The 25,701-nt window shown below is 50.6% G+C and overlaps 1 protein-coding gene and 1 pseudogene across 1 annotated transcript in view; both read left to right on the top strand.

Annotated features, from left to right (window-relative positions):
* Nucleotides 1–25,394, top strand: part of SVOP (SV2 related protein) — an 83,482-nt gene extending 58,088 nt beyond the window's left edge. The window contains exons 11-16 of the mRNA XM_060120963.1: nucleotides 10,770–10,846; nucleotides 14,309–14,416; nucleotides 18,269–18,380; nucleotides 19,300–19,381; nucleotides 22,228–22,317; nucleotides 23,756–25,394. Of these exons, the coding sequence (XP_059976946.1) occupies nucleotides 10,770–10,846; nucleotides 14,309–14,416; nucleotides 18,269–18,380; nucleotides 19,300–19,381; nucleotides 22,228–22,317; nucleotides 23,756–23,962 (676 nt within the window). The 3' untranslated portion in view covers nucleotides 23,963–25,394. The remainder of the gene's footprint in view (nucleotides 1–10,769; nucleotides 10,847–14,308; nucleotides 14,417–18,268; nucleotides 18,381–19,299; nucleotides 19,382–22,227; nucleotides 22,318–23,755) is intronic.
* Nucleotides 334–4,032, top strand: LOC132504005 (guanine nucleotide-binding protein subunit alpha-12-like; annotated as a pseudogene).
* Nucleotides 25,395–25,701: the final 307 nt, after the last annotated feature.

Genomic DNA, 25,701 nt, shown 5'->3' with positions numbered 1-25,701 from the left:
AGCCACAACTACTGAGCCCGCGTGCCACAACTACTGAAGCCCACGCGCCTAGAGCCCGTGCTCCGCAACAAGAGAAGCCACCGCAATGAGAAGCCCGCGCAACGCAAGGAAAAGTAGCTCCCGCTCGCCGCAACTAGAGAAAGCCCGCGCACAGCAACGAAGACCCAACGCAGCCAAAAAAGAAAAAAGTAGCTAGACTGATGGTTCGCCAGGGGACAGAACCACTGTATTTAAGAGCCAGACAGAGGGACCTCGGGACAGTGGCAGCGGACGCGGCCTGAGGGAGCGCCGGCTGCCGTCTCGCCCGCCGCGGGGTCTATGGCCTCAGCAGCCATGTCCGGTGCGGTGCGGACCCTCAGCCGTTGCCTGCTGCCGCCCGAGGCCGACCCCGCCGGCGCTGCGGAGCGCGAGGCGCGGCAGCGCAGGCGCAGCCGGGACATCTACGCGGGGCTGGACCGCGAGCCGCGCGCCGTGCGGCACCTCGTCAGGATCCTGATGCTGGGCCCCGCGAGAGCGGCAAGTCCACCTTCCTCAAGCAGATGCGCATCGTCCACGGCCGCGAGTTCAACCAGAGTGCGCTTCTGGAGTTCCGCGACACCATCTTCAACAACATCCTCAAGGGCTCAAGGCTTCTGGTTGACGCACGAGACAGGCTTGGTGTTCCTTGGCAGTATTCTGAAAATGAGAAGCAGGGGATGTACCTTATGGCCTTTGAGAACAAAGCAGGGCTGCCCGTGGAGTCTGCCACCTTTCAGCTGTTATGTACCTGCTCTGACCGCGCTCCGCAGGGATTCTGGCATCAGGGAAGCTTTCAGCCGGAGGAGGGAGTTTCAGCTGGGTGAATCAGTGAAGTACTTCCTGGATAACATGGATCGGATTGGCCAGCTGAATTACTTTCCCTAGCAAGCAGGACATCCTGCTGGCGAGGAAGGCCACCAAGGGCAAAGTGGAGCATGACTTTGTCATAGAAAAAGTCCCTTTCAAGATGGTGGATGTGGGTGGCCAGAGGTCTCAGCGCCAGAAGTGGTTCCAGTGCTTTGATGGGATCACCTTGATCCTGTTCATGGTCTCATCCAGTGAGTACGACCAGGTCCTCACGGAGGACAGGCGCACCAACCGCCTGGTGGAGCCCATGAACATCTTTGAGACCATCGTTAACAACAAGCTCTTCTTCAACGTCTCCATCGTCCTGCCTCTCAACAAGATGGACCTCCTGGTGGAGAAAGTGAAGACCATCGGCATCAAGAAGCACTTCCCAGGGCTTTCCTGGTGGTGCAGTGGTTAAGAATCCGTCTGCCAATGCAGGGGACATGGGTTTGAGCCCTGGTCCGGGAAGATCCCACATGCGGCAGAGCAACTAAGCCTGAGTGCTGCAACGTGAGCCTGCACTCTAGAGCCCGGGATCCACAACTGCTGAGCCCGCATGCCACAACTACTGAAACCCCCGCGCCTAAAGCCTGTGCTCTGCAACAAGAGACGCCACCTGGATGATGAAGCCCGCGCACCGCAACAAAGAGTAGCCCCCGCTCGCCGCAACTAGTGAAAGCCCGCGCACAGCAACCGAAGACGCAATGCAGCCAAAAATAAATAAATAAAATAAATAAATTTATATTAAAAAAAAGAAAGAAGAAGAAGCACTTCTCAGACTTCAAGGGCGACCCCCACAGGCTGGAGGATGTCCAGTGCTACCTGGTCCAGTATTTCAATCAGAAGAGACGGAATCGCAGCCATCCACCTCACCACTGCCATAGACACGGAGAACATCTGCTTTGTGTTTCATGCTGTGAAGGACACCATCCTGCAAGAGAACCTGAAAGAATATTATGTTGCAATGAAAGAGGATGCCCCTCACTCTTGTGGTCCTTGAGCAGCCTGGCTGGCCACAGGCCAGATCTCCCCGGTGTCCCGGAGCGGGTTTCCCGAATCTGTGCCCTCAACACCTGGCTCAGGGATGCTGTGAGGCCCGCCACGCCGCTGCGCTCTAGGCCAAAGGATGTGACACTTTGATGTTAGCTACTGAATCCTGGGGACTAGTGAAACTACTGAAAACCCCAGCGACCACTTTGGTATTAATGTGTAATGCCTAATAACACAGCTTTCTTTCTTTTTACAGAAACTATTCCTTCTCTGACACAATGTAATTGAGGACTGCGTGTGTGTGTGCACGCATGCTCTGTCTTTAATGACAGAAACACAAAACCCGACGTCTTTGCAGATGGCTTTTGTCTCTAACTCGTGAGTGCTTCGTGAGGAGCATTACCTGGTGGAGGTTTGTAGGAGGTGAAAGGAGGTGAATCGCGGGCTGTCCCCGCCACCTCCCCAGGGGAGCGCGTTGCCTTTTAAGTCTCTTGTGCTAGTTGGTCCCGGCTGTTAGATGAGAGGGTGGGAGTGAGAGCTGGCGGTGTGGACTTGACTTAATGTGCCCACAACCTGCGCTTTCTTCCCGCCCTGTCAGATCACCCCACGACACGACAGGACACGGGGTGGAAGGTGTGCACACGGACGCTGCCGTGAATGGCCCCCTCCCCTCTGCACAGGGCAGTGCCTGCTGCCTCTGTGCCCACCCTCCCCGCCCCTCGCCCGCCCCTCGGCAAAGACTTAAACCAACTGGCCTTGCAGATGAGTTGTCTCCGAGAGACACCTGCAGTCCGCTGCAGGGAGCCTTTCCTTTTTTGGAGGAAGCAGAGAGCTCCTTTCCGCTCAGGGGCTTTCAAGAGCTGGCGGCATTGCCAGCAGAGCCTTCGTTAACACCGCCCGGCTCCGCGCTGCCTTCCGGTGGCTGGCCGAGAATCGAGGTTCTCATCAAGGTCTCTCGCTTCTACTAACATACACACGTCGCAGGAAAACTGTCGGACGTGATCTCCTCTGAGTGAAACTGCAGAGGCTGTGAATGTTGACGCGAGCTGGTCAATCTTGCACTCGGTTAACTTGACCGGGTACTCTGTCCAGGTGTCTTTCACTGTGTTTAAAAATACATTGCATTCCAAACTGGTCCCTGCTGTGTATTACTCTACTCAAGAGTGCCTGGCGTGTTGAGGACTCTGCCTAGCATTTAAAAGAGAAAAAAGCTTCCTCTGTCAGTGGCACCAGAATGTGCCTGTGGTTGAGTAACCGTCCCCGGGCCCCACCCCCAGGCCACACTGTTCCCAGTCCTGTGTCCCTGGTGAGTGACTCGCTCGCCTTCACCCAGCAGATAAACAGGGATCTTGTGGCGGATGCTGACCCAGAAGGAAAGGGAGGAAAAAAACTGCTTCTGAGTCAGCCTTGTTATCACAGGGTTTTAATGAGGAGACAACGTGAAATCCCGTCTCTCTGGGCGCTCAGAGCTTCCGGTGGGTGTTTGCTGGGGGTTCGGCTCTTTTTTTTGGCTGGAGAAAAGCTGCTGGTTTTGTACTGCTTCCTCTGGCTCTTCATGAACTGAAAGGATGTGCCCCGGGATCGGGGCCGATGACCGAGGTTTAAAGGAAAAAGAACATTCTCAATGGGCTGCGTCAGGGCGGCCCGAGACCCCGCTGTCACTGCTCAGAGGACCCTGTCCCGGGGCGCGAGCGCTCCTCGCCCGCCGGGCTCCAGGTCTCACACGTGTGTTGGGACCCACGCGCTTCCTCACCAGCCTGGAAACACTCCCCGTGGCCCTGGCGGAGGAGGCGGCGGCGGCCCTCGCGGTCGGCGTAGCCGGTGGAGGTGCCTGAGGCTTGCTGGAGGGTTGGGGTCGGCACGGTCGGCAAGCGCCGTTTGTCCTTTAAACCTTCTGACGCGGTTGCTGGTTTGCTTTCAGAGGCGGAAGCGAGTTGGTATAGACAGGGAAGCCAAGCGGACTGGGAAGCAGGGGCGACAGCCCGAGGGGGGTGGGCCCTGCCCCGCCAAGAACGGACCCGCTCTGCCCCCTGTGGCCGGGCTCCCCTCTCTTCACGGCTCCCGGCCCTCAATTCCGTGATTCGTTGGCATCCGAGAAGAAGATGCCTCTTTGCGAGGTCGCCTGAAACCATTTACAGCCTTTCTACACATAGATTATAGTCACTTTTCTCTCCAAAACCTTAGGCTTTTCTATTTTATTTTAATTTCACTGTTACCCTCGATTCTTGTCTTTTTTTTAATTGAGATGTTAGAGAAGCAGGAGATAGTTGTGCCTCATCTAAATTATTACAAAAGTGTAACAATAAACTTCCTCAAACTGAGATATTTTCCTCACATAAGGACACGTAAGGACACGTGTACGTTTTTTACTGACATATTTTTTTAACCCTTCAGTTTGTAGAGAAATTGTTTCAGAGATATTGCATTGCAGCTTTGTAATTTATAGAGATCTCTAGACTCCTTATTCTTGCAATATTTTTACTTCTTTGATAAAAATGAGTCAGTTTATTTTAACTCCAAGATCAGGAAATAATCTTGAAACAAGATTACTAGTTATGACGGACTAACTTGGGCATCCTGGGAACAGACACTAACTTGGTATTGTGAGTAAAGGCACCATTAGGATGAGAGCAGTCGGGGTGAATTGCTCACCGCTTACACAGTGCACAGCATTTTAGCATTGGCAGGAGGGGCTGGTTTGATGATCTGACCACCACCGGTTTCTGGATGTTTATTAAGATAAATCCTTAGTTTTCCTTTGCTTAATAGAAAATATCAACTCAGCATTTGAAGCCAACATTAATTTTTCAGTCCCCAAAATTCAGAGCAGTTGGATAACTCAAACCCTAATGTTCCTTGAAGGTTCATTACTTGTCGATCACAGTTTTTACTTCCACATGGGACACAGGAGCGCTGTCACCAACACTGCTGTGTGGATGCCTCTGGAACACGACTTCAGGACAAGGAACAGTGGCAAATACATGTAAAGACACGTGTGTGTGTGTGAGGGAGGGAGCCTGCTGCCCTGAGACCTGGGAGCCTGAGGAGAGGACCTGGTGATGGACGTGGACATGTCCAGAGACCGGAGGCTGGAGGAAGCCCAAGGGAAGGGAGGGGTGGGAACTCTTTCTCTGCAACCCCGTGGGGTGACTTTCCCCATCACAAAACGAAGAAACCACTGACGCAAAGTGTGAACGATTCCCAGTCGACAGAGCTCATGGAGCTCAGGATTCTCATGTAGAAAAGGCACATCTGTATTGTCCAGTGGCCGCTGCCCGGGTAGGCGTTGTGTGCGTCCACGTGTGGGCCCCTAAACTGCCCACAGTGGGGAAGGCAGAAGTGCACCTTCACCCCAGAGAAACGTGCACTCGTCATTATCCACGTGGCTGAGGGCCAAGCTCTTTGGGTTCCAGTTTCCCCATTTGTAAAAGTTGGACTAGATCATGATGCGCAGCTCTGGCGCTGCAGTCTGATCACCTGAGGGGCTTTGCAAAGCCCTGGGCTGAGCCACTCCGAGGCCGTGCAGTACAGGCATCACACGGATGCACTCGTGGTTTCCTGGGTGGTTGCTGTGCCGCCGGGCTTAGGAGCCGTGAAGCAGAGGACCATGGAGGACTCCCACCAGGCTGCTGGAGTTGTGGTCCACAACGTAATGGCCCCCGAATCCTCCCCTCGCTGTGACCTGCGACCTGCCTCAGGAAGAAAGTGACTCTGGGTTTTCTGTTGTGGTTTAAGTGAAGAGCAGCAAGTTCCCACTAAGCTTTCGACTGTGTGTCGGGTTGTCCTTCTGGGCCTTTTGACGCCACCTTCTCCGTAAGGTTCATCAGATGCGCTCAGCAACCTCATTCTTCAGTGATGCCTGGAGATTTAGGGAGCTGTGTTTGAAGGAGAAGACAAGCCCTTTTAAAGTCTGTCTGGCAGCCCTAGGCAGAGGTGGGCCTTGTGTGTGGGATTCTGCATTTCATGGACTCGGCGTTCCGGGCGCAGGCCCTGGTGCCAAGGTTGGTGCTGGGCCTGCAGCTGGGAGGGCTGAGAGCTCGGCCCCCCCGAGCAGGGGCTGCTTTTACTGACTGCATTTGTGAAGCACCTCCTGGGCCTTGAAGAGGGTGGTGGCGAGTCCCCAGAGGAAGGAGCTGCTTGGTTAAGGCGGCTCAGAGGCCGGCACTTGCTGTGTTAACGGCCCTTAACGGCAGGTGGCACGTGGTACGCGCTGAGTTAAGGGAAGTGGCGAGACTTGCTGTGGGTGGAGTGGAGCCCGTGGGGCGTGGAAGGGCCACTCCGCCTCCTCGGTCCTGCTGTCGGTGTCTGGTTCCTACCTTCTGCTGGAGGAGGACTTCAGGTCACGCAAGGCCCGGCTGCTCGTGTGGGCCCTTGCTCTCCTGCCAGGTCTTGCCCTCCAGAACCCGCTAGAACTTCGAGGCTGGGTGTCCACTCGTGCTCAAGATGGCATATCGAAATAGGTGGTTTTGGTTTCCACACCATCTGGGCATCTCTTCAGGTGAAAACTACTTTAAAGCACAATAGGTTGCTACCTGCCCGAAGCACTGCCCCCAGTGCCTGCCTCTTGCTGGATAACATGGGATGCTTCATACCCAGAGCAGCTCCTCGGTGTGGACCGCACACCTGCAGGGGTTCTGCTGACCCTGACGGTGGTCGTGAGCCCCTAGGAGAGTGGAGCGCTGCTCAACGTGGGAACTTCCTACGCGAGGCTCCCACCCCAGGTCACAGCAGGAAGGAGCGCGATGTTGCCGGGCCCGAGTGAGTTCTCAGACATCCTGGCAGGATGGATGTTCCTGGGAATCGGCGTCTGAGTATAGCAAGGGGTAGGAAATGGGGTGGAACTCAGAAATAGACCATGAGATTCCTGCCCCAAAACACAGTACTCGTAGGCAGCAGGGCCCTCCCCGGAAGCGAGCAATTAGGGTATGGAGTAGATGAGAACAGGAGGGAACTGCTGTTGTATCCCATCCTGACCTGTGGTGACACCCTCGTCCTCCTCAAATCCAGCAATGGCCTTGGCACGTCACTGTGAGGTTCTTATTACAGGGACCCGAAGACTTTGCATCTGTTGCCGTAAACGCGGCCCTGTGGCTCGCTTCACAGAGAAGCGCACACCTGACTCCCCCTGGAAATTGGGTTCTCCGCTTCTGATCTGGTTATGAAGGTAGTGTTTTTATTCTGGTGGTTTTCTTTTGTGTGTGTGTGTGTGTGTAACACAAACCACAGTGAAACACTAGAGCAGCTACTGGGTGTTCCTGGACCAGCCCGAGTTTCCTCCTGGGCGGCCGAGTGGCCGGCAGTCTGATTGCACAGCCCGTGGAGGGTAGACAGGGCTGAGCCTCACGGGGTCACAGTCGTCCTGGTCAGTCTGTTCCAGGCTTGTCACTCAGGCGCCTTTTTATTAACACTGAATTCACTTTATTTTGTGCTTTCCGAAGCTGATTGATTCCCCCAAATGAACATAACCCCAGCTATTCACAGCCAAGGTGGAGGTTTCCCACGGGACCGAATTTCCCGGCAGGCCGCAGAACCAGACCGCTCTGGTGACCGGGGAGGCGTGGATCGCGCATCCCACCTGGTGAGGCTGACCCGGAGTCCGGCCGAGGGAAGTCCAACGTAGAGGCAGCTGAGAGCATGACCCTTGTGAGTCGTGGGAAACAGGCCCTCAGCTCTGGGTTCTGGTGCTTCCTGGAGCTGGTCCAGGGGCTCAGCTTTTCAGCCGACTTCAGAATTTCTCCAGTCGGGAAGGAACTGAGAATGGGGTTCCGGGAGGCCCCATTTTGTGATGCGCAGCGCCCACCCTGAGTGGTGACAGGCCCAGTGTGCCGCCGTGGCAGCCTGGGTGCTTTAAGGCATCTCACGGAGCCGCCATGTGTCCCTGGGCCCCACCCCCTCCGTTCAGTGGTCGGGTCCCCGGGGAAGCCTCCCAAAGCCTCGGGGTAATGCTGGAGGTCTCCCCACCACCGCCTGTCAAGCTGCCCTCAAAAAAGATCGGTGCCCACGGTGGGCAGAGAGCACTGTCACCTAGGAGACTCTGGAACTCAGGTCACAAACGTGGAACCAGCCTTGATCTGACAGTTGGGCTAACAAAGCCAGTTCTCCGTGGCTTCCCTCCTCACCCAAGCTTTCTGGATGAGCCCGGGCACCTTTTCCAGGTTCACCTGCAAACAGGTGGCCAGAGCTCTCGCTGCAGAGTCTGTGGAAGCCGGGGACGAGGCCCGTCCCAGGAGGGCTCACGGGCAGCCTGTGAAACTTTCTCCCCATCATATTAACTGTTAGATTCTCTAACAAGCCTGTTTATCGAGAAATTTAAAATAGATCTCTATTGAGTCTGCCCATCTCTAGGATCTTAAAGCATTACCTTTTGACCTGTTATGCAAATGGCAAAACATTCCAAGTGTCTTTTCCTTCACTCCAATCGAACCTGCTAAAATTGGCAGGCACGTTATTCTCTGTTGCCACCACTGCAGCCAGGAAGTTCAGTGCGGTGTGCTCGGCCCCCTCCTCTCTGCCACGTCCTCCGCTGTGCTGTGCTGTGGCCCCAGTAGCACGTGGGGGACCCCGCAGAGGGGGCAGGGCTGCAGGGGCGATCGGAGGAGGCGGCGGCTGCAGAAACGGAGCTCTGAGCTCTTCCGGAGTCTCTACACTCAGAAAGGAAATTCAAGGGCAACAGCCGAGTGCTGGGTCACTGGCACCGCCCCTGGGGTGTCGCTGCGGCTCCACACCCGCCCCCATAATGGCACCGACAGTGGGGAACAGGCCTCGGTTTACGGATGCTGTGTTCCAGGTTAAGAGATACATGATGCAGTGTAAAAAGTGTATTGTATAGCTACGGGGGTTAGTTTAAATGTATTTTGTATATACGACTTTTATAAATCTGTTAAGATTTGCCTTAAATTACAAAAAAAAAAAAAAAGACAGAGAGGGGAGGTGTTAGGGACTCGTTAGCCCGTAAATAAGACTGAGATACAATTAAAGAATTGAAAGGAAACTTAAAGGAATCTCTTCTTTTCACAAAAAGATTGAATACTTTTGCTGTATCCATCCCTCTCCATTCATATTGCCTCGGGTACCACCAGGAGCACAGGGCCAATATTTTGAGAACCACTGATTTGGTCAACATGGGCATTCTGAGAACTTTCAGTTCTTGATCCACTTTTTCTTAAATAACAACCTTGGCATTGGCTGGAGGGCATTTGTAGTGAGTAATTAACTTATAGTCCGCAGCTAGTCAAATTTCAGCCCTTCTTTCAATTCTTTCTACAGCATTAACTGCACAAAATTACCCCGGTTGAGGCTATGTGTCCTGTTTTCAACAGTTCTCACTTTTCCTATTCACCTTTGAGCAGAGGTGCTAATTAGCAGGGGAGTGACCTCAAAGAGGTCAACTGCAGGGAAGAGGAGGGGAAGGCTTTGATAATACAAAGCACCGGGGCTCCAGCTCTGCCCCCCCCCCCGCATTCCTGAGAGCTGAATCAACTCACCACGCCTTTATTAAACACCTGCTGTGTGCCCAGTACAAGCATGGAGCTGGCAGGATATTTTAAAAGGTGGGGAAACAGAATTGAGAGTATCTATCTTTGAGTGCATGTGATTCTGTTGGGCTGACACTACTTAAATACTAAGCAATTAATGAGAGACTAATTTTAGAATACTATAGAAATCACATTTGCGAGCACATGTTGCAACTCAAGGAAAGTAATCATCGGCTTCTGATTATGACTGAGCTCCCACATAACTGTACCACAGGATGAGACTATTCCGGCCCTACAGACTTGAGTATTCTGGTTCCAAGGACAGTCGGGAATTAGTTAACTGCGTCATTCTGATCTGAAATGCTCAAGAAGTCTGCAGACTCCGCATTTGACTGGGCACACAGCAGGTGTTTAATAAATGCTTGGTGAGTTGATGTAGCTCTCAGGAATGCGGGGCGGGGGGCAAAGCTGGAGCCCAGTTCTGCATACAGTTTTCCCCCTGCTATTCAAAAGTAGAGCGTTCCAATGAAAGCTTTCCTAAACTGAAGTGGCATAAAGAGAAGTAATTACCTGAGGACATGTCTTGCTAATAAAAGAAATAAAATAAATGGAGGTAAAGCACAGATGCTCATAGACACAGTTCAAAGCTAATGGCAGCTTGAATCTGAAAAAGAATGTATATATAGGTATAACTGAATCACTTTTCTGTACAGCGGAAATTAACACAACATTGTAAATCAGTTATACTTCAATAAAATAAATTGAAAAAAAAGCTAATGGCAGCTTGATGCTGAGGTGCTGAGTGTAGTTCCCGGGAAAGGGGCTTGGTGGCGCTACTCTCGCTGCTTGGGGCAGGTGCTGCCTCTATAAAATAAGCGTTGGATGCTATTTTCGCTTTTCCCTTTTTTCGTAAAAGTGAAAATCCTCTTCGGATTTCTTCTGGCGAGCAAAACCAGGTACTAATGTAGGTCTTTCGTAAAAGCGAAGTGCAGTAAAGCAAACTTTTGAAAAAGTAGGGGCTACCTGTATTATTAAATATATCTCCCTCCTCCTCCCTATTCAACTCAACCCAGAAGCCCTGACATCTGTTGGCATCTGTCAAAATGACTGTTTTCTACCAAATTTTGGTTCCCCCATTTTTTCCCCCTCCTTTTGCCAGTTGACTGAACAGCCTTGGAGGTAGCTTTATCTGTGACAGAATTCAGTTCTTGATCTTTCAAAGGACACAGGATCACTTCCCTTTATCGCATCATTATGCTTTGTACCCACCAACTTCCTGCTCAAGCAGCCCAGGAAAGCCCCGCAAAGGCCCAGTGTGGCCTGAGCCCAAAGCCTAGTCTCTGCTGCTAGAGCTGCAAGTCCTTCCAGAGGGGTTAGGGAACGGGGACCTGCATTTCTCCCATCATTTCCTTACCTTTCTTGCTTCCTTCCTGGCAGGTTTTCCAATGCATTCTCTTACTATGGATTAGTTCTGCTCACCACTGAGCTCTTCCAGGCAGGAGATGTCTGCAGCAGTGAGTATCAACAGCTCTTTCGCAGTTAACACCGTCCCCTCCCACCCCTCCCCACTTCCAACACACGAGGTCATACACACACACACCCCAGCCCAGGTTCTGCCCTCACAGGGCCTGGCCTTGCACAAACTCCAGGGAGAAAGTTTCTGCAAAATCTGAGCATGAAAGAGCTGGGTTGTGGTTTCCAAGACGCTCTGTAGAAACCTGGACCTTCTTGTCACGGTAGACCTGACATTAGAGCAGAATCACATCTTATGTCCCCTAAAGAGGTCCATGAAGTACAGCCCTGAGTTTTATGGCTGTGACCCTGTGTAGCCATCCTCTGCGTGTGCATCAAGTCTGAGAATCAGGTTGGAGCTCGATCGTGGCCACACGACAGAATCACCTGGGGGAGCTTTTCCACAAAGGCAGTGCCATTTAAACAATGCCCAAACCAATTTAATCAGCGACTTTAGGGGGAGGGCCGAGGCATGAGTGGGTTTGAAAAGCTCCCTAGGTGATTCTGTTGTAGAGCTGGAGGTGGAAAGCACTGGACAAAAGGAATGAATCAAGAGCAAAGTCTCTACACAGATGTCTGGACTTCAAACCAATCTGTCTTTAAGGGAATATTAGATTCCTAGCATTGAACCCGGGATGGGGGATAAAGGGATCAAGTTCTTGCCTGTTTGCGGGATTTGTCCAATTATCTTTTTCATATGAAGCCTCTATAATCTGAGTTAATAGTTTTGTTTATTGGTATAAGGATTTAATAATACAGCGGAATCACATCTCGCTGGGAGGTGTGGGAGAGCCTTAACCGCCCTGAGAAGCAGTTCAGTTATAAATTCTGGCTTTGGTATTGATTGAGCCTAAATCCTTTGCCTCTGTGGCCGAATACTGTGTGCCTGACACACAGTGAGGCCAAACAAACTGAAACCATCGTAGTTTGGAGCAGAGCAAGGTTTATGGCAGGGCTGAGCAAGGAGGATGGGTGACTTGTGCTCAAAAACCCTGAACTCCCCGATGGTTTGGCGGGGGGGAGAAGTTTTTAGAGGCAGAATTTGGTGGGGGGGATGGCCGCAGGGTATGTGACTTTCTTCTGATTCGTTGGTGGTGAGGGAACAGGGTGATGTTCCAGGAATCTTGTGCTCAGCCTGACGTTACCATCCTCAACCTGGGTGAGGGCCTTAGTTCCTGCAGAAGAACTCAAAGATATTGTTATGTATATTCCTTGAGGAGGAACCAGGACTCTGCCCCAAGTCTGCACTATTGTTTCTTGACAGCTCCTCCCCTTTCTCTGCATCCCCTCCCTTCCCTGATTAGCAACTGTTTGAACCTGCCCTTTGGAACTCAGGGAAGGTCTAGGAGGCTTGAATGAAGCCTATTTCCTACAAGCAAGAAAGGGGGAGCATGGAAAGGATTCGTACTCAGGATTTGCCTGCTTGGTTTCACCGTAACAGTGGACCTGCTTAAGCAAAGCAGAGGATCCATTGGGATGTTATAGAGGAAGGGTTGGCAGAGTTTTTCTATAAACAGCCAGATAGTAAATATTTTAGGCTCTGGGGGCCAAACGGCTCTGCCATTGTAGCAGAAAAGCAGCTATGGATAATATGTAAACAAGCGAGCCTTGCTTGTGTTCCAAGGAAACCTTTTTTTTTATTTTGGCCACGCAGCACGGCTTGTGGGATCTTAGTTCCCCAGCCAGGGATCGAACCCGGGCCCTCGGCAGTGAGAGCGCGAAGTCCTAACCACTGGACCTCCAGGGACTTCCCACCGAGGAAATCTTTTTTACGACCACAAATTTGAATTTCATGTCATTTTTATGTCATGAAATGTTATTCTTCTTTTGATTTTAAAAATCATTAAAAAATGTAAAAACCATTCTTAGCCTGCTGGCCAGGCAGAAACAGGCAGGGGACCAGATTTGGCCTGCAGGCGGTCGTTTGCCACCCCGTGTTAAAAGCTCACTCTTGGGCTTCCCTGGTGGCTCAGTGGTTGAGAGTCCGCCTACCAATTCAGGGGACACGGGTTCGTGCCCTGGTCCGGGAAGATCCCTATGCCGCGGAGCGGCTAGGCCCGTGAGCCATGGCCGCTGAGCCTGCGCGTCCGGAGCCTGTGCCCCACAACGGGAGAGGCCACAACAGTGAGAGGCCCGTGTACCACACACAAAAAAAAACTCACTGTTACACCTGGGTGGGAAAGTGATAGGGAAGGAGCAGTGGATTGTGTTATGAGAGGAACTCTGAACTTAGGGCCCCCAGATCTTTTATACCAGATAATAAGCCTGCCAGCTCTTTGTTCTGCAGAAAGATGCTCTATCTTCAAAGGCCATAAGGAAACCTGCCCTTTGCACCAAAGGGAGATCCTCTCTATCTTTCAAGGCTGTTTGCTAAACTAAAAGCCTTGAAAAGATAGTCCAGAACAAAGGCAGTCAGTGCCTCCGCTTATAAAACAGGCAGAGAACATGAGAGACCCATGGGGAATTGTCTGCTAACACCAGTAAGAGGTTACAGTTGGTTCAAAGGAGAATTCAAAACACACATGTATGTAGGCAATCAGAAAAGCTGAAATGGACTTACACTTAGAGGCAAAAATTGGCAGTGTGCATGAGGCAATAGTCAATCGCATCACCACCAGACACTGCTTGCATTTTTATGCACAAGAATCATTTGCACTGGTATTCTATAATGCGAAGTTGTGAAAGAGCTTAAAGATCATGAAAGCTGAGATAACCTATAAGGGTTCACAAGACAGGACATTTTGCCCATTTCAAAGTCTTTGACTCTGTTTCCTAACAAATGATTTGGGGGAAAAAAGATAAAGCAAGGTAAGGGATGTCAGGAGTGTGGAGCAGAGTAAGTGGCCGTGGGCAAGTCAGAGTTTTAAGTGGGGTGGTCAGGATGGCTTCAGTGAGAAGGTGAGATTTAAAGAAAGACTCGAAAGGGGTGAGGAAATTCGTCATGGGGATATATAAAGTGCAATGGAGGACGAGAGCAGCCAGTGCAAAGGTCCTGAGGCAGGAACATGCCTTGTGTATTGAAGGGACAGCAAGGAGACCAGTGTGGCTGGAGTAGTATGAGCAGAGCGAGGGAGAGAGAAGGTGCGATCGAGGAAGTAATGGGGGCCAGATAATATAGGTGGGGGTCGTTGGGGCCACCCTAGAGTCTGTCTGCCACAAAAGCACCTCGCATGTGCCAGTTCTGGGCTAAGCACATTCATATGCACAACCTGCTTTCAGTGTCCCCACCGCCTTGCCCCGGGGTTTATTAGCCCCAGGATTATGAGGAACCTGGGGCTTAAAGAGATGAAGCTCTAACACTGCTGGCTGGGATTCACACCTGAGTCTGTCTGAGTCCTGAGCCCATGCTCCTTCCCTGGCATCCCAACCAAACCATACCCAGGGAAGGTGTGGAGAGCAGGAGGCTGCACCCCAAGACTGCGCATGCCTCTTGCTCTTTTTCTCTCTCTCTCTCCACCTTCCAGTCTCCAGCCGGAAGAAGGCGGTAGAGGCAAAATGCAGCCTGGCCTGTGAGTACCTGAGTGAGGAGGATTACATGGACCTGCTGTGGACCACCCTGTCTGAGTTCCCAGGTGAGGGACCTGTGCCACGTGGGCTGGGGCAGGGCCTCCTGGGAATGCGGCTTTACCTGGTGCCGCCTGGAAGCAAATCCCATTTCTTTTTTTTTTTTTTGCGGTACGCGGGCCTCTTACTGTCGTGGCCTCTCCCGTTGCGGAGCACAGGCTCCGGACGTGCAGGCTCAGCGGCCATGGCTCACGGGCCCAGCCGCTCCGCGGCATGTGGGATCTTCCCGGACCGGGACACGAACCCGTGTCCCCTGCAGTGGCAGGCGGACTCTCATCCACTGCGCCACCAGGGAAGCCCGCAAATCCCACTTCTAAGGGAAGCTGGGGATTTGTTTTCAACCCTTAGCTACAAGTTGGCAAGAACTGTGAAGAGGCTGACATTTTACTCTATTTGAAGGCTAACAGGTTAAGCTGCCCAGCTTCTCACACACACACACACACACACACACACACACACACACACACACACACACACACACACACACACACACACACACACACACACACACACACACACACACACACACCGGCAGAAGACACAAGACCCCTGGATCAGAGACAAAAGACGATTACTCACGGCACAGCAGGCAGCCTGAATAGTATGTTAGCACTGGCTCCTCTTGCCCTCAAGTCCCATGGGGATGGTGAGGACGGGTCCAGGTGAATCTTACACGTGCAATGAATTTGCAACACAGCTCGGGCATCTCACACTTCGGGAACCCAAATCTTTTATAATGGGCTGCCGGAAACCTGCTCAGCCTTCGCCTTGGAGAGAGACATCATCTTTACTACACTGGGCAGTAAACAGACCTTCCCCTTGCTCTAGAAGGAGGCAGTATCTCTGTCTTCCAAGGCTGTTGGCTCTACAAACAACCTTGAAATGCTAGCCTGGAACCAAAGCGCAGCTAGGGCCTCCGCTCACAAGCTGTGCAGAAATACAAGAGACCCGTGGAGAATTGTTCCCCAACACCAGTCACACTGGAAAGGATTGGTGGGGTATTAAAAATCCAAACCTGTACATAAAGCAAAGGTGATCTATCTTTTTCCTTTAAGAAATAGTATTATTACAACAATAATAATATCTGGTATTTACTGATTGCTTACTGTATATATATCAGGCACTGTGCTAAATATTTTACAGGTATGGTCTCATTTCATCTTGTGAAGTAGTATCATTCCCATTTCACATCTGAAGAAACTGAGGATTGGAGAGGTGTAGCAAAAATGGTTCCTGCCAATTGTAGCTGCCAATTTCTGCATCTCTGTGCCTGAGGGCTATCTCAGAAGGAATTGAAAGCCTCAGTGTCTAGAAGCAAGAAAGGTGGCTGCAGGTGCCAGGGAGTTAACACCTGGGAACAGCCTTCAACCAGTGTATAAATACCCCAATTTCCTCACCTATCAGGTAGAATCCTAAGGTGCGCGTTCCACACTGACTCCCAGGGCCCTCCAGTGGAATCCAGTAGCAATTTCCCATGGTGGTAACTTGCTTGATATGCACCCTTATTAGTTGCGTCCCTTCCCCGTTTCACTTCTCCACTCTCCTACTGGTGCCTCCTTGGATGACCTCCCAAGTAAACACCTTGCACTCGGACCCTTGTCCTGGGGTCTGCTTCTGCGAAAACCCAACTAAGACACTGTGTCCTACAGCTGGCAGAGCTGACCTGTGTTCCCACCCCCAGAGCCCAGAGTCCACTCCTATACTACATTGTCTATCTTTCCCACATAGCTTAGCAGGTAACATTAAAGCCTCTGGAGTTAAACCCAGCATTGCCAGCTGCCATTTTCGGGACTTCAGGCATTCACCATTTCTATGATTTTACCTTTCTGAAACTCAGATTCTTCCTCCCTATTATTACATGTATTGTTTTGTTGTTTTGTTCACTGACACATCCCAAGCTCCTAGAACAGCTCCTGACACACAGTAGGTACTTAATGTATTGATTGAATAAAAGTGGGAAATGGGCTATTAGCATGCTTTGTAGAGGTTTTTTTTTTAACTGAAGTCTAATTGATTTACAATATTGTGTTAGTTTCAAGTATACAGCAAAGTGATTTGGTTATTCATATATATATGTGTGTATGTCTATATTTCTTTTCTTTATTCTCTTCCATTATAGTTTAGAGGTTTGTTTTGATGATTGAACAAGATAATAGATGTAAAAATGCTTGGCCCAGATTTTATTATTATATTATTATTTTTATCAAGCAATATGCTATACCACCTCTACTGAGGTAGAGAATGTAATTTTTATTTAATCCTACTTCTCCAATGAAGAAATTGATGTTCAGGGAATTCCCTGGTGGTCCAGTGGTTACGACTCCATGCTTCCACTGTAGGGGGCATGGATTTGATTCCTGGTTGGGGAACTAAGATCCCACATGCTGCCGGGCATGGCCAAAAAAAAATAAAGGAAGATTGAGGTTCAGAGAAGGCAAGGGACTAACCTAAGACCACATGACAAGCTAGAGGCAAGATGAGGCCTTAGAACCTACGTGTTTCTGACGCCCAGCCCAGGTGTCTGCTGCCTGGTTTCAGTGAATGCCGCTATTCAGGCTCCCCTTGGTGCCTGTATTAGTTATCCATTGCTGTGTAACAAATTATTCCAAAATTTAGTGGCTTAACACAACACATATTTATTACAGTTTCTGTGAGTCAGGAACCTGGGCTTCCCTGGGTCCTCTGCTTCAGTGTATTTCACAAGGCTGCAATGGAGGTGTTGGCCCAGGGTCTGTGGTCTCATCTGAAAGCTCAGCTGAGGCAGGGTCTGCTTCATGCTCACTCCCCCGGTTGTTCCCCGCTGCCTGTTGGCCAGAGACCACCTTCAGTTTCTTGCCAGGTGGCCTTCTCCATCAAGGCAAGTTCATGAGAAGAGCCAGGGAGAGGGCAAATGCCAGCAAGACAGACGTCAGTCTTGCATAAGCTTATCTCAGAAGTGACCTCCCTAGTGACATATGGATATATGTCTTTAAGACTGGCATAAATTGATTTTAAAAAGCTGTAATCCTAATCACTGACTAAGATTCACGGATATACCTTGCAGTAGACATATAACTCAATACATTTTTTCTTTTTTTAATAAATTTATTTATTTAATTTTTGGCTGTGTTGGGTCTTTGTTGCTGCACACGGGCTTTCTCTAGTTGTGGCAAGCGGGGGCTACTCTTTGTTACGGTGTGCGTGCTTCTCGTTGTGGTGGCTTCTCTTGTTGTGGAGCATGGGCTCTAGGTGCGCGGGCTTCAGTAGTTGCAACGCACGGGCTCAGTAGTTGTGGCCAGCAGGCTCTAGAGCACAGGCTCAGTAGTTGTGGCGTGCCGGCTTAGTTGCTCCGCGGCATGTGGGATCTTCCCGGAGCAGGGCTTGAACCCGTGTCGCCTGCATTGGTGGGCGGATTCTTAACCACTGCACCACCAGGGAAGTCCCTCAAGGCATTTTAAGCAGTTTGTCAGCATCTAGTTACATTCATGACATTTATGGAAAGTATAATTTTAAGTGATTGCTTTTACACTGTTGTAAGTCTTTTTGTCATAAATATTGATATAAAAACTTTTTTTTTTTGGCCATGCCATGTGGCTTATGGGATCTTTGTTCGCCAACCAGGGATCATCGAACCCGGACCCTCAGCAGTGAAAGCACAGAATTCTAACTGGACTGCCAGGGAATTCCCGATATAAAATTTTTTGACTCAGAAAAAGAAGTGACATTCCATCACTTCTGCCATATTCTAGTCATTAGAAGCGAGTCATGAGGTCCAGCCCACTCGCAAGAGGGGGGGATTACACAGCGTGCGGCACCAGGAGGTGGGGTTATTGGGGCTCGTGTCAGATGCTGCCTCCCATGGCTCCCCTGCTCCCTTGCAGGTGTCCTTGTGACCCTCTGGATTATCGACCGCCTGGGCCGCAAGAAGACCATGGCCCTGTGCTTCGTCATCTTCTCCCTCTGCAGCCTCCTGCTGTTCATCTGTGTTGGAAGGTGGGTCGCGAACTCAGCTCTCTGGCCAGCAGGCTTACTTCTCAGCTCGCGGTCAGGTCTTTGTGCCTGCAGACTGTGGGTTACACCCCCTGGGGTACCTGAAGGATCCCCCCAGCCCCTCACGAAGCCTGAGGCTCTTGGCTGCTTCATAACTGGACAACAGATTGGGCTCAAAGTTGGGGCCTCTGATGGGAGTGAGGGTAGGAGGGCACTTTGGTCCAAATTTTGCTCCGACACCGTTACATGTAGACTTTTGACATCATCTCCCAGTAAGATCATGCATATAGCTGTTTAATTCATAGATGGGTTAAAAGTGTTCATTTGTTCCATGGCAATATTTCAAGGTCTTGTTTTATAATCCCCTTCTGGCATTTCTCCATTGTTTCCATCTATCAAGAGCCTCAAAATATGGAGCTGGCCTGTGTTGATCTCCAAGAGGCCCCAGACCGAACCACAGATGAGAGATCTGTGAAAGGTCTGGAGATGTCGCTTAGATCTGTAAATGTTGATATTCAAAGACATTATGGGAACGATGGAACAGAGGGCTGGAGATCACGATTATCCTCGTAATACTGAAGAGAAGTTTCCTTTCCCTGGTTCAGCTGGCTCCTGGCTCAATTCCTGCCCCCACTAGGTCCTATCTAGACTTTTCATTATTTACGTCACTTCACCCCAGCCGTGCCCCACCCTGGGCACCACCATCTCAGCCTGGAACTTTGGAGAATGATGAACTTATAAAAGCAGGTCTTCCGAGAGACCACTGGGATGCGTGTGTCTGCGTGCCTGCCTGATGGTGTGTTGGGTGAGGTGGGCTTTGCCAGTTTCTAGGGTGTAAATTCTACCTGGGCAGATAAAACTTTGCTGAAAGAAACTGTCAGAAAAAATACTTGCTCATCTGCTTTTTTTTTTCTCTTCCTAGAAATATGCTCACTCTGTTACTCTTCATTGCGAGAGCGTTTATTTCTGGAGGCTTCCAAGCAGCCTATGTTTACACACCTGAGGTAGGAGGGATGCCTGGGAGCAGCCAGGGTGGGAAGGGGGCGGGTGTTTTCTCCGGAAACACCCAGCCTGGGCTCCTCTGAGTAAAATTTGTCCTTGAGTCTGAGTGGCGGCTGTGAAGGCCTTCATTATTTCAGGCTTTCGTTCAGTCATTGTTTTCTGCTTATAAAAACTTATGGTCGGTGTACAAGTTCCAAATGTTACAGAACTGTATAAAACCCCCAAACTAAAGGGCCTCACATTCTGCCTTCCTAGAGACCACCTTCTTGAATGGTTCAGTGTATATTCTTCCAGATTTTTTCCTAATTTATGTTAGTGCCTGTATCAAATTGGGTAACTGAGCAACTGAGATGAGTTTAATAAAGGACGGATTACAGTGGTGTAGGATAGGGCTTAGGGAAACCAAAAAGTGATGGAGCAGCGCCCAGAGCTCACAATGAGGTGGAGGTGGCTGGGGACACAGCTGCTACCCAAGGCCTGTGGGGTGAGGAGATGGGGTGTTACAGGGTCCCAGGAGGGAGCTGTGCAGAGAAAAGCTGTGACCTTTAGTTGAGGGACACGTGTGCCCTTAGGCAACCTAGACCGGAAGGAGCAGGAGAATAAATACCCTGGCCTCTCTCTCCCACCTCCCGCCCATCTCCCACTGTGGCTTCCCATTGGCAGAACCCAACCGTAAGGCAGAGAGCCTAGGAGCCCTTGGTGGTCCACAGTGGCCAGCCCCCAGGGCAGAGAATGAGGTGGGGAGGGGTAGAGAGAGGTTCTGGAGGGGAAGGTGGAAGACAAGGAACACAGGACATATGGACCTTCTTTGTTCGTTTTAATAGCTGCTGTACTATACTGTTCTGTACTGTACTATATGGTAATCTATATACTATATTATTAGGTACATTCGTTTACTATACTATATAATATATATGCTATATATCAACATTATATACTGTACTTTGTTATAGAATATATATACTTTATATTATATAATATACTTTATTATACTATATCATATATATTACATACTATATTATATAGTATAGTATGGGCAAATCATAATTTTGTAACAATTCTCCTACCAATGGATATTTGAATCATTTTCCAACTTTTCACTATTATAGTGTGGAGGTAAATAGCTTTACCTATCCTTGTGCACATGTGTGGTTTCTTTAGAATAAATAAGATGTGGAATTTCTGAATTAAAGCCTATAATAAACATTACAAACATTGAGAAAGATTGAAAAAAAAAAATCAACCTCTAAAATGTTGCCTGAACTTACGCTCCATGCAACAGCGTCTCAGAGTGTCCATTTTCCCACACTCGGGGATTATGGGTTACTTGTTTTGTATTTATTTTATCTCATCTTATTTTAGATGGGGTCAAAGGGAGGGAGAGGATAGTATGTACCAGGTGCTGTGCCAGGGGAAGAAGCCATCTAGATTGTCCCTCAGGTCTGCACCGCACTCCAGAGCCCTCACTTTGAGTCATCATCCTGAGCCCTGCTCCCTTCACCCCACCTTCCAGGCCCAGCTCCAATGCTGCCTCCTCCAGGAAGCCCTCCAGGATCCACCCCCACCCAACTTCATTTTGCCCTCAGTGTCTGTGTGCCTCTTTGGTATTTTTAGTCATGCCACCTTGCTTGTCCCCCAGGGAGACTCCGACTAAGGCTCCCTATGGGCAGGGCCTGGGTCTCCTACTCTGCGACTCTCATCTGGCCTAGTGTACCCTCAACAAAGGCTTGTGGATTGATTGCTGCAGCCTCCCAGAAGAGTACCAGGAGAAGGCTGCCTGCCCTGCAGGGACTGGGAGGCCCAAGGTCTACAAGGGCAAATACCAGGGCTCAGCAAACTATGACCCACGGGCCATATCCAACCTGCTGCCTGTGTTTGGATAGCCCAAAAGCTAAGAATGGTTTTTATGTTTTTAAACGGTTGAAAGCAAAATCAAACGGATATTTCTTGACATATGAAAATTATATGAAATTTAAATGTCAGTGTTCATTAATAAAGCTTTACTGGAACACGCCCCAGCCCTTCACGTGGTGCTGTCGTTGTCTACAACTGCTTTTGTGTTACAGGGGCAGAGCTGAGTAGTTGCCGGAGACCAGATGGTCCACAGAGCCCAAATTATTTACTCTGTGGCCCTTTAAGACAAAGTTTGCTGACTCCTGGCTTAAAGTAATCCAGCTGGCTATTCCTAACAATGAAGAATTGGTTCAGTAAATGAGGATTGATCCTAATGAGAGAATCCTGTGCAGCCAATAAAAATTATGCTACTGGCGAAGACCAAATATGGACATGGGAAATGTCTGCAGTCTTTTTCTAAGAGGAAAAATTCTTCAAGGCAGCATATACAGAAATATCTAGTGGATGACATTATACCACCGCTAGGATTTAGTTTAGTGTAATTTAGGAGGGGAAGGAGGTGAGAGAGTATGATTGAAACTAACACAGGTCCTCTAGGCGTGGTCCTAGACGACTGATTACACCATTCTACTTTAGTCTGTGCTTGAAATTCTCCATCATAGAAAGAAAGAAAAAATAGGAATTTAGTATTTATTCATTTGGATATAACCACCCAGGGCAGGGAGGACCCCCTTCCTAGGTTCCCACCCCCAGCTTGGCGTCTTGCCCTCCTCATCGGTTGAATTTCCTGTCCCCTTCGGGGTGAGACTCCCCACCCTGCCCTCCCACCCCTTCTTGGTATCACCAACACCTGAGGGATTGACCCTAATTCAGGCCCACCTGCCCCCGGGGGCAGGGTGTGGGGCGGCGGTTGGGATTCCCATCATTCCCGAGCCAGAGAGGAGGGAGGGGCCTGCATTTTCTCAGTGCGGCCACTTTGGCGGCTGTGTTTCAGGTCTACCCCACGGCGACCCGAGCTCTGGGCCTGGGCACCTGCAGCGGCATGGCAAGGGTGGGTGCGCTCATCACCCCGTTCATTGCTCAGGTAGGTGTCACCCCAAATACAGAGGGGGTGGGCGTGACAAAAGCCATTGCGTGGCAGGCTGTCACTGTACCCTGAGCCTCTGCCCTGCCCTTGGTGTGCATTACCTGATCTCATCCTAGCAGCCCATCCTACGAAGAAGTATTGCTTGCAGATGAGAAAACTGAGGCTCAGAAGGGTCAAGGGACTTGTCCAAGGTCGCACAGCTGTGAAGTAGAGGAGCTGGGAATCAAACTCAGGTCTTTCCGATCATTTGGCCGAAAACAATTTGGATGAGAATAAACAGGCCACCATGCCTTAGTGGGAAACAAATGTCCCAGGCCCTGGTTTCTGAGTTGGTTGATTTGGTGTCGTTGCAGAATTTTGCAGCTCTTTGTGTCTTGAAGCATTTCTTTCCTTTTGGGGGGAGCTTGTTTGGGAATCGTTTTGCTTTTTTAATATCCAGTTCATTTTTTCCTGTTTTTATCACTTTTTAAAAATTGAGGTAAAAGTCACCTCCCATAAAATTAGCCATTTTAATTCAGGGAATTCCCTGGTGGTGAATGATTTGGGGAATTCCTTGGCTGTCCAGGGGTTAGGACTCCGCGCTTCCAATGCTGGGGCCCAGGTTCAAACGCTGCTCGGGGAACTAAGATCCCGCAAGCTGCGCAGCGCGGCCAAATAAATAAATACAATTTTAAAAATAAAGTGAACAATTCAGTGGCATGTAGCACATTCACAATGATGGGCAACTACCATCTCTTATCTAGTTCCAAAACATTTTCCTCTCCCCAAAAGAAACCTCCGTATCCATTCAGCAGTCACTCCCCAGCTCCCCCTCCTCCAGCCCCTGGGAACCACTGGTCTGCGTTCCGTCTGGATGAATTTTACCTCTTCTGGGTATTTTGTGTAAGTAGAATTCCAACACGTGTTTTAGCCAAGTCATTCCGTCCCGGTACCGTTGTGTTTGGCCATTGTATGTCACTATTAACTAGCACTGGCTGACAGCTTGCCATGTGCCTGCATGGTGTCAGGTGAGGCATCTTCTCCTTGGGAGATGGCTACTGCTCTTCTGCCCGTTCGGCAGATGAGGAAATGAGGTTTAGCTCTGCTGCGTGACGTGCCCTGGGACGTAAAGCTAGGAAGTCAGCAGACATGCTGCTTTGGGAGAGATTTAAATAGACTCTTGAGCCTGATGGGGTCTGGGTTCAAATCTCAGCCCCATCCTTAGTCTTTGTATGAACTTGGGTATGCTGCTTAATCCTCTTTGAGCCTCAGTTTTTCCCTCTGTAAAATGGGGGTGGAGGACATACCTGATAAAACTGTCGTGAGGACTCCATGGGAGTCCAGTGATAAAGAGGGCTTACCAGAGGGCCTGGCGTTCTCGATATTATCTGTGTGGTTGGTGGTGCCTGTGCGTCAGAAGGGATGCTCTCACCGGCATGCATCTCCCTCCCCCCAGGTGATGCTGGAATCGTCCGTGTACCTGACGCTGGCGGTTTACAGCGGCTGCTGCCTCCTGGCTGCCCTGGCCTCCTGCTTTTTGCCCATTGAGACCAAAGGCCGTGGACTGCAGGAGTCCAGCCATCGGGAGTGGGGCCAGGAGATGGTCGGCCGAGGGACGCACGGCACAGGTGTCGCTAGGTCGAACTCGGGCTCTCAGGAGTAGTGACTGATGGGGGGCTGAGCTGGTTTTTGAGGCTGTAGAGAGCGGGGAGCTGCTGGAGCCCGGCTGGGGCACCTATCGTCACTGCCCACGTCAAGAACTCACCCAAGGGTGCCACCTGGACCAACGAGGTTTTGTGTCTTGACTGTTTTCTCATATTTATCAAGATCCACCCGGGGCTGGGGAGGCATCTGCTCTGGGGGGTTCTCCGTATATGTGTGTGGGGGGTTGTTAATAACCTGTGGATCTGCATGGGAAAACTGCCACCTCAGCAGTGCCTGGTGACGCCGGTAGCCAGCTGGACACCATCCAGAGTCAGCCGGTCACAGCCTCGGTGAACAACAACCGAAAGATCTTTGTAGATACACTCCAGGCCGGGACCCCTGTGAGACCTGCCACTCACCCGCTGGACCTGTTCTTAGGTTTCTCCTGCATCCCCGGCCCCAGGCTTTCTTCTTTGAAATTGCAGGTGACCTGGGTGTGGCCTGAGCAGCTTTTTCTCGGGTCTGAGAAATGCTCCCAGGGAAGGGGCCCCTCGCTTTGCCTTCCCAGGGCTGAGTAGCGGAGACTCTGGCCGATGAACATGCATTTGAACTTGAGCCGTGTGCCTCCACCCGGCCCCCTCTTGGAGTTGCTGTCTCTGGCTCCGGGGGATCCAAATGTGGCCACGAGGACAGCTGGGCTTGCACTAGATGACAGCCTCAGAAAGCTTTTACCCCCAGGAATTGGGGATGGAGGCAAAAGGGAGGTGAGAACCAAGCCCACGACCAAAGCAGGGCCTTCCCCTTCGGAAGCAGCAAAAGTCGCGCCAGGGGGCTTCTTTTCTGGCCCCCTCGTCGGTCAGGCTGATTGGTGACTCTTGGGGCAAGAAAACAGTTAAGTCAGGTTTCAGTGCTTTGGAGTTTGAGCGCGGTGGGTGGCCAAACGGACCGAGAAGCAGAAAGATGCTCCCCCCAGCCACCTGCTCCCGTGCGGGCCAGGGGACCAGGAATCCTTCCTCCCTGGATTCTCTGCCATCCCTGCTGTCAAGGGGTGGCTTGGTCTTTCCATAGAGGCAGCTCCTGGGGTTCCAGCAATGGACCCCACGGCATGGATACCATGGGTAGGGAGGAACGGGCGGGCCCAGATGTGTGAAACATGTACATTTTCAAAGAAAGAGAAGGGAGGTCAACTGGATTTGGGGGTTGGCCTCCAGAGGAAGGGCTGATGCTGTGTCTCAGCAGACAACATCCACCTCCAGGATCTGGTTTCCACGAGCCTTTTCCCCGCCAGGAAGGCGGGAACTTAGGGAAGGAGAGAGGAAGATGCCAGATCCCATCAAAGGCCAGAGAAGACTGACCGTCTGCTTGGAGATATCTGCTTGAAGTGAACATTCCGAGGAAGCCAAATGTGTACGTTCACCTTTATTAAAACATGTTGGTGATGGACGTTGCAAGGGTTGAAGTTTGTTCGTTTGTCACAACGTCCTAGTGATGGTTCAGCTTAACGGTGTTGCCCACTTTATCCATGTAGGGTAAGCTCGGTGCTTTCATTTGCTTTAATATGACAGTCTTTCCAGCAAGGGGGAAAGGGTGCACAGTTGGCGGCCAACTTTGAGTCTGTTGGAAGCAACACTTGCTTCTAATGGTGTGGAGGTCGCAGTGGGTGACTTCTTCAGGCCCAGGTCCTAGATCGACTGCAAATCCTCCCACATCCCTGAATATATGTACTGCAGCCCTCCAAGCCCAGGCAGTCAGAGGGGG

The sequence above is a fragment of the Lagenorhynchus albirostris genome, chromosome 14, assembly GCF_949774975.1.
Source record: "Lagenorhynchus albirostris chromosome 14, mLagAlb1.1, whole genome shotgun sequence".
Lineage (NCBI taxonomy): Eukaryota > Metazoa > Chordata > Mammalia > Artiodactyla > Delphinidae > Lagenorhynchus > Lagenorhynchus albirostris.
The sequence above is the reverse complement of the archived record's forward strand: the minus strand, read 5'-3'. Positions and strand labels throughout refer to the sequence as shown.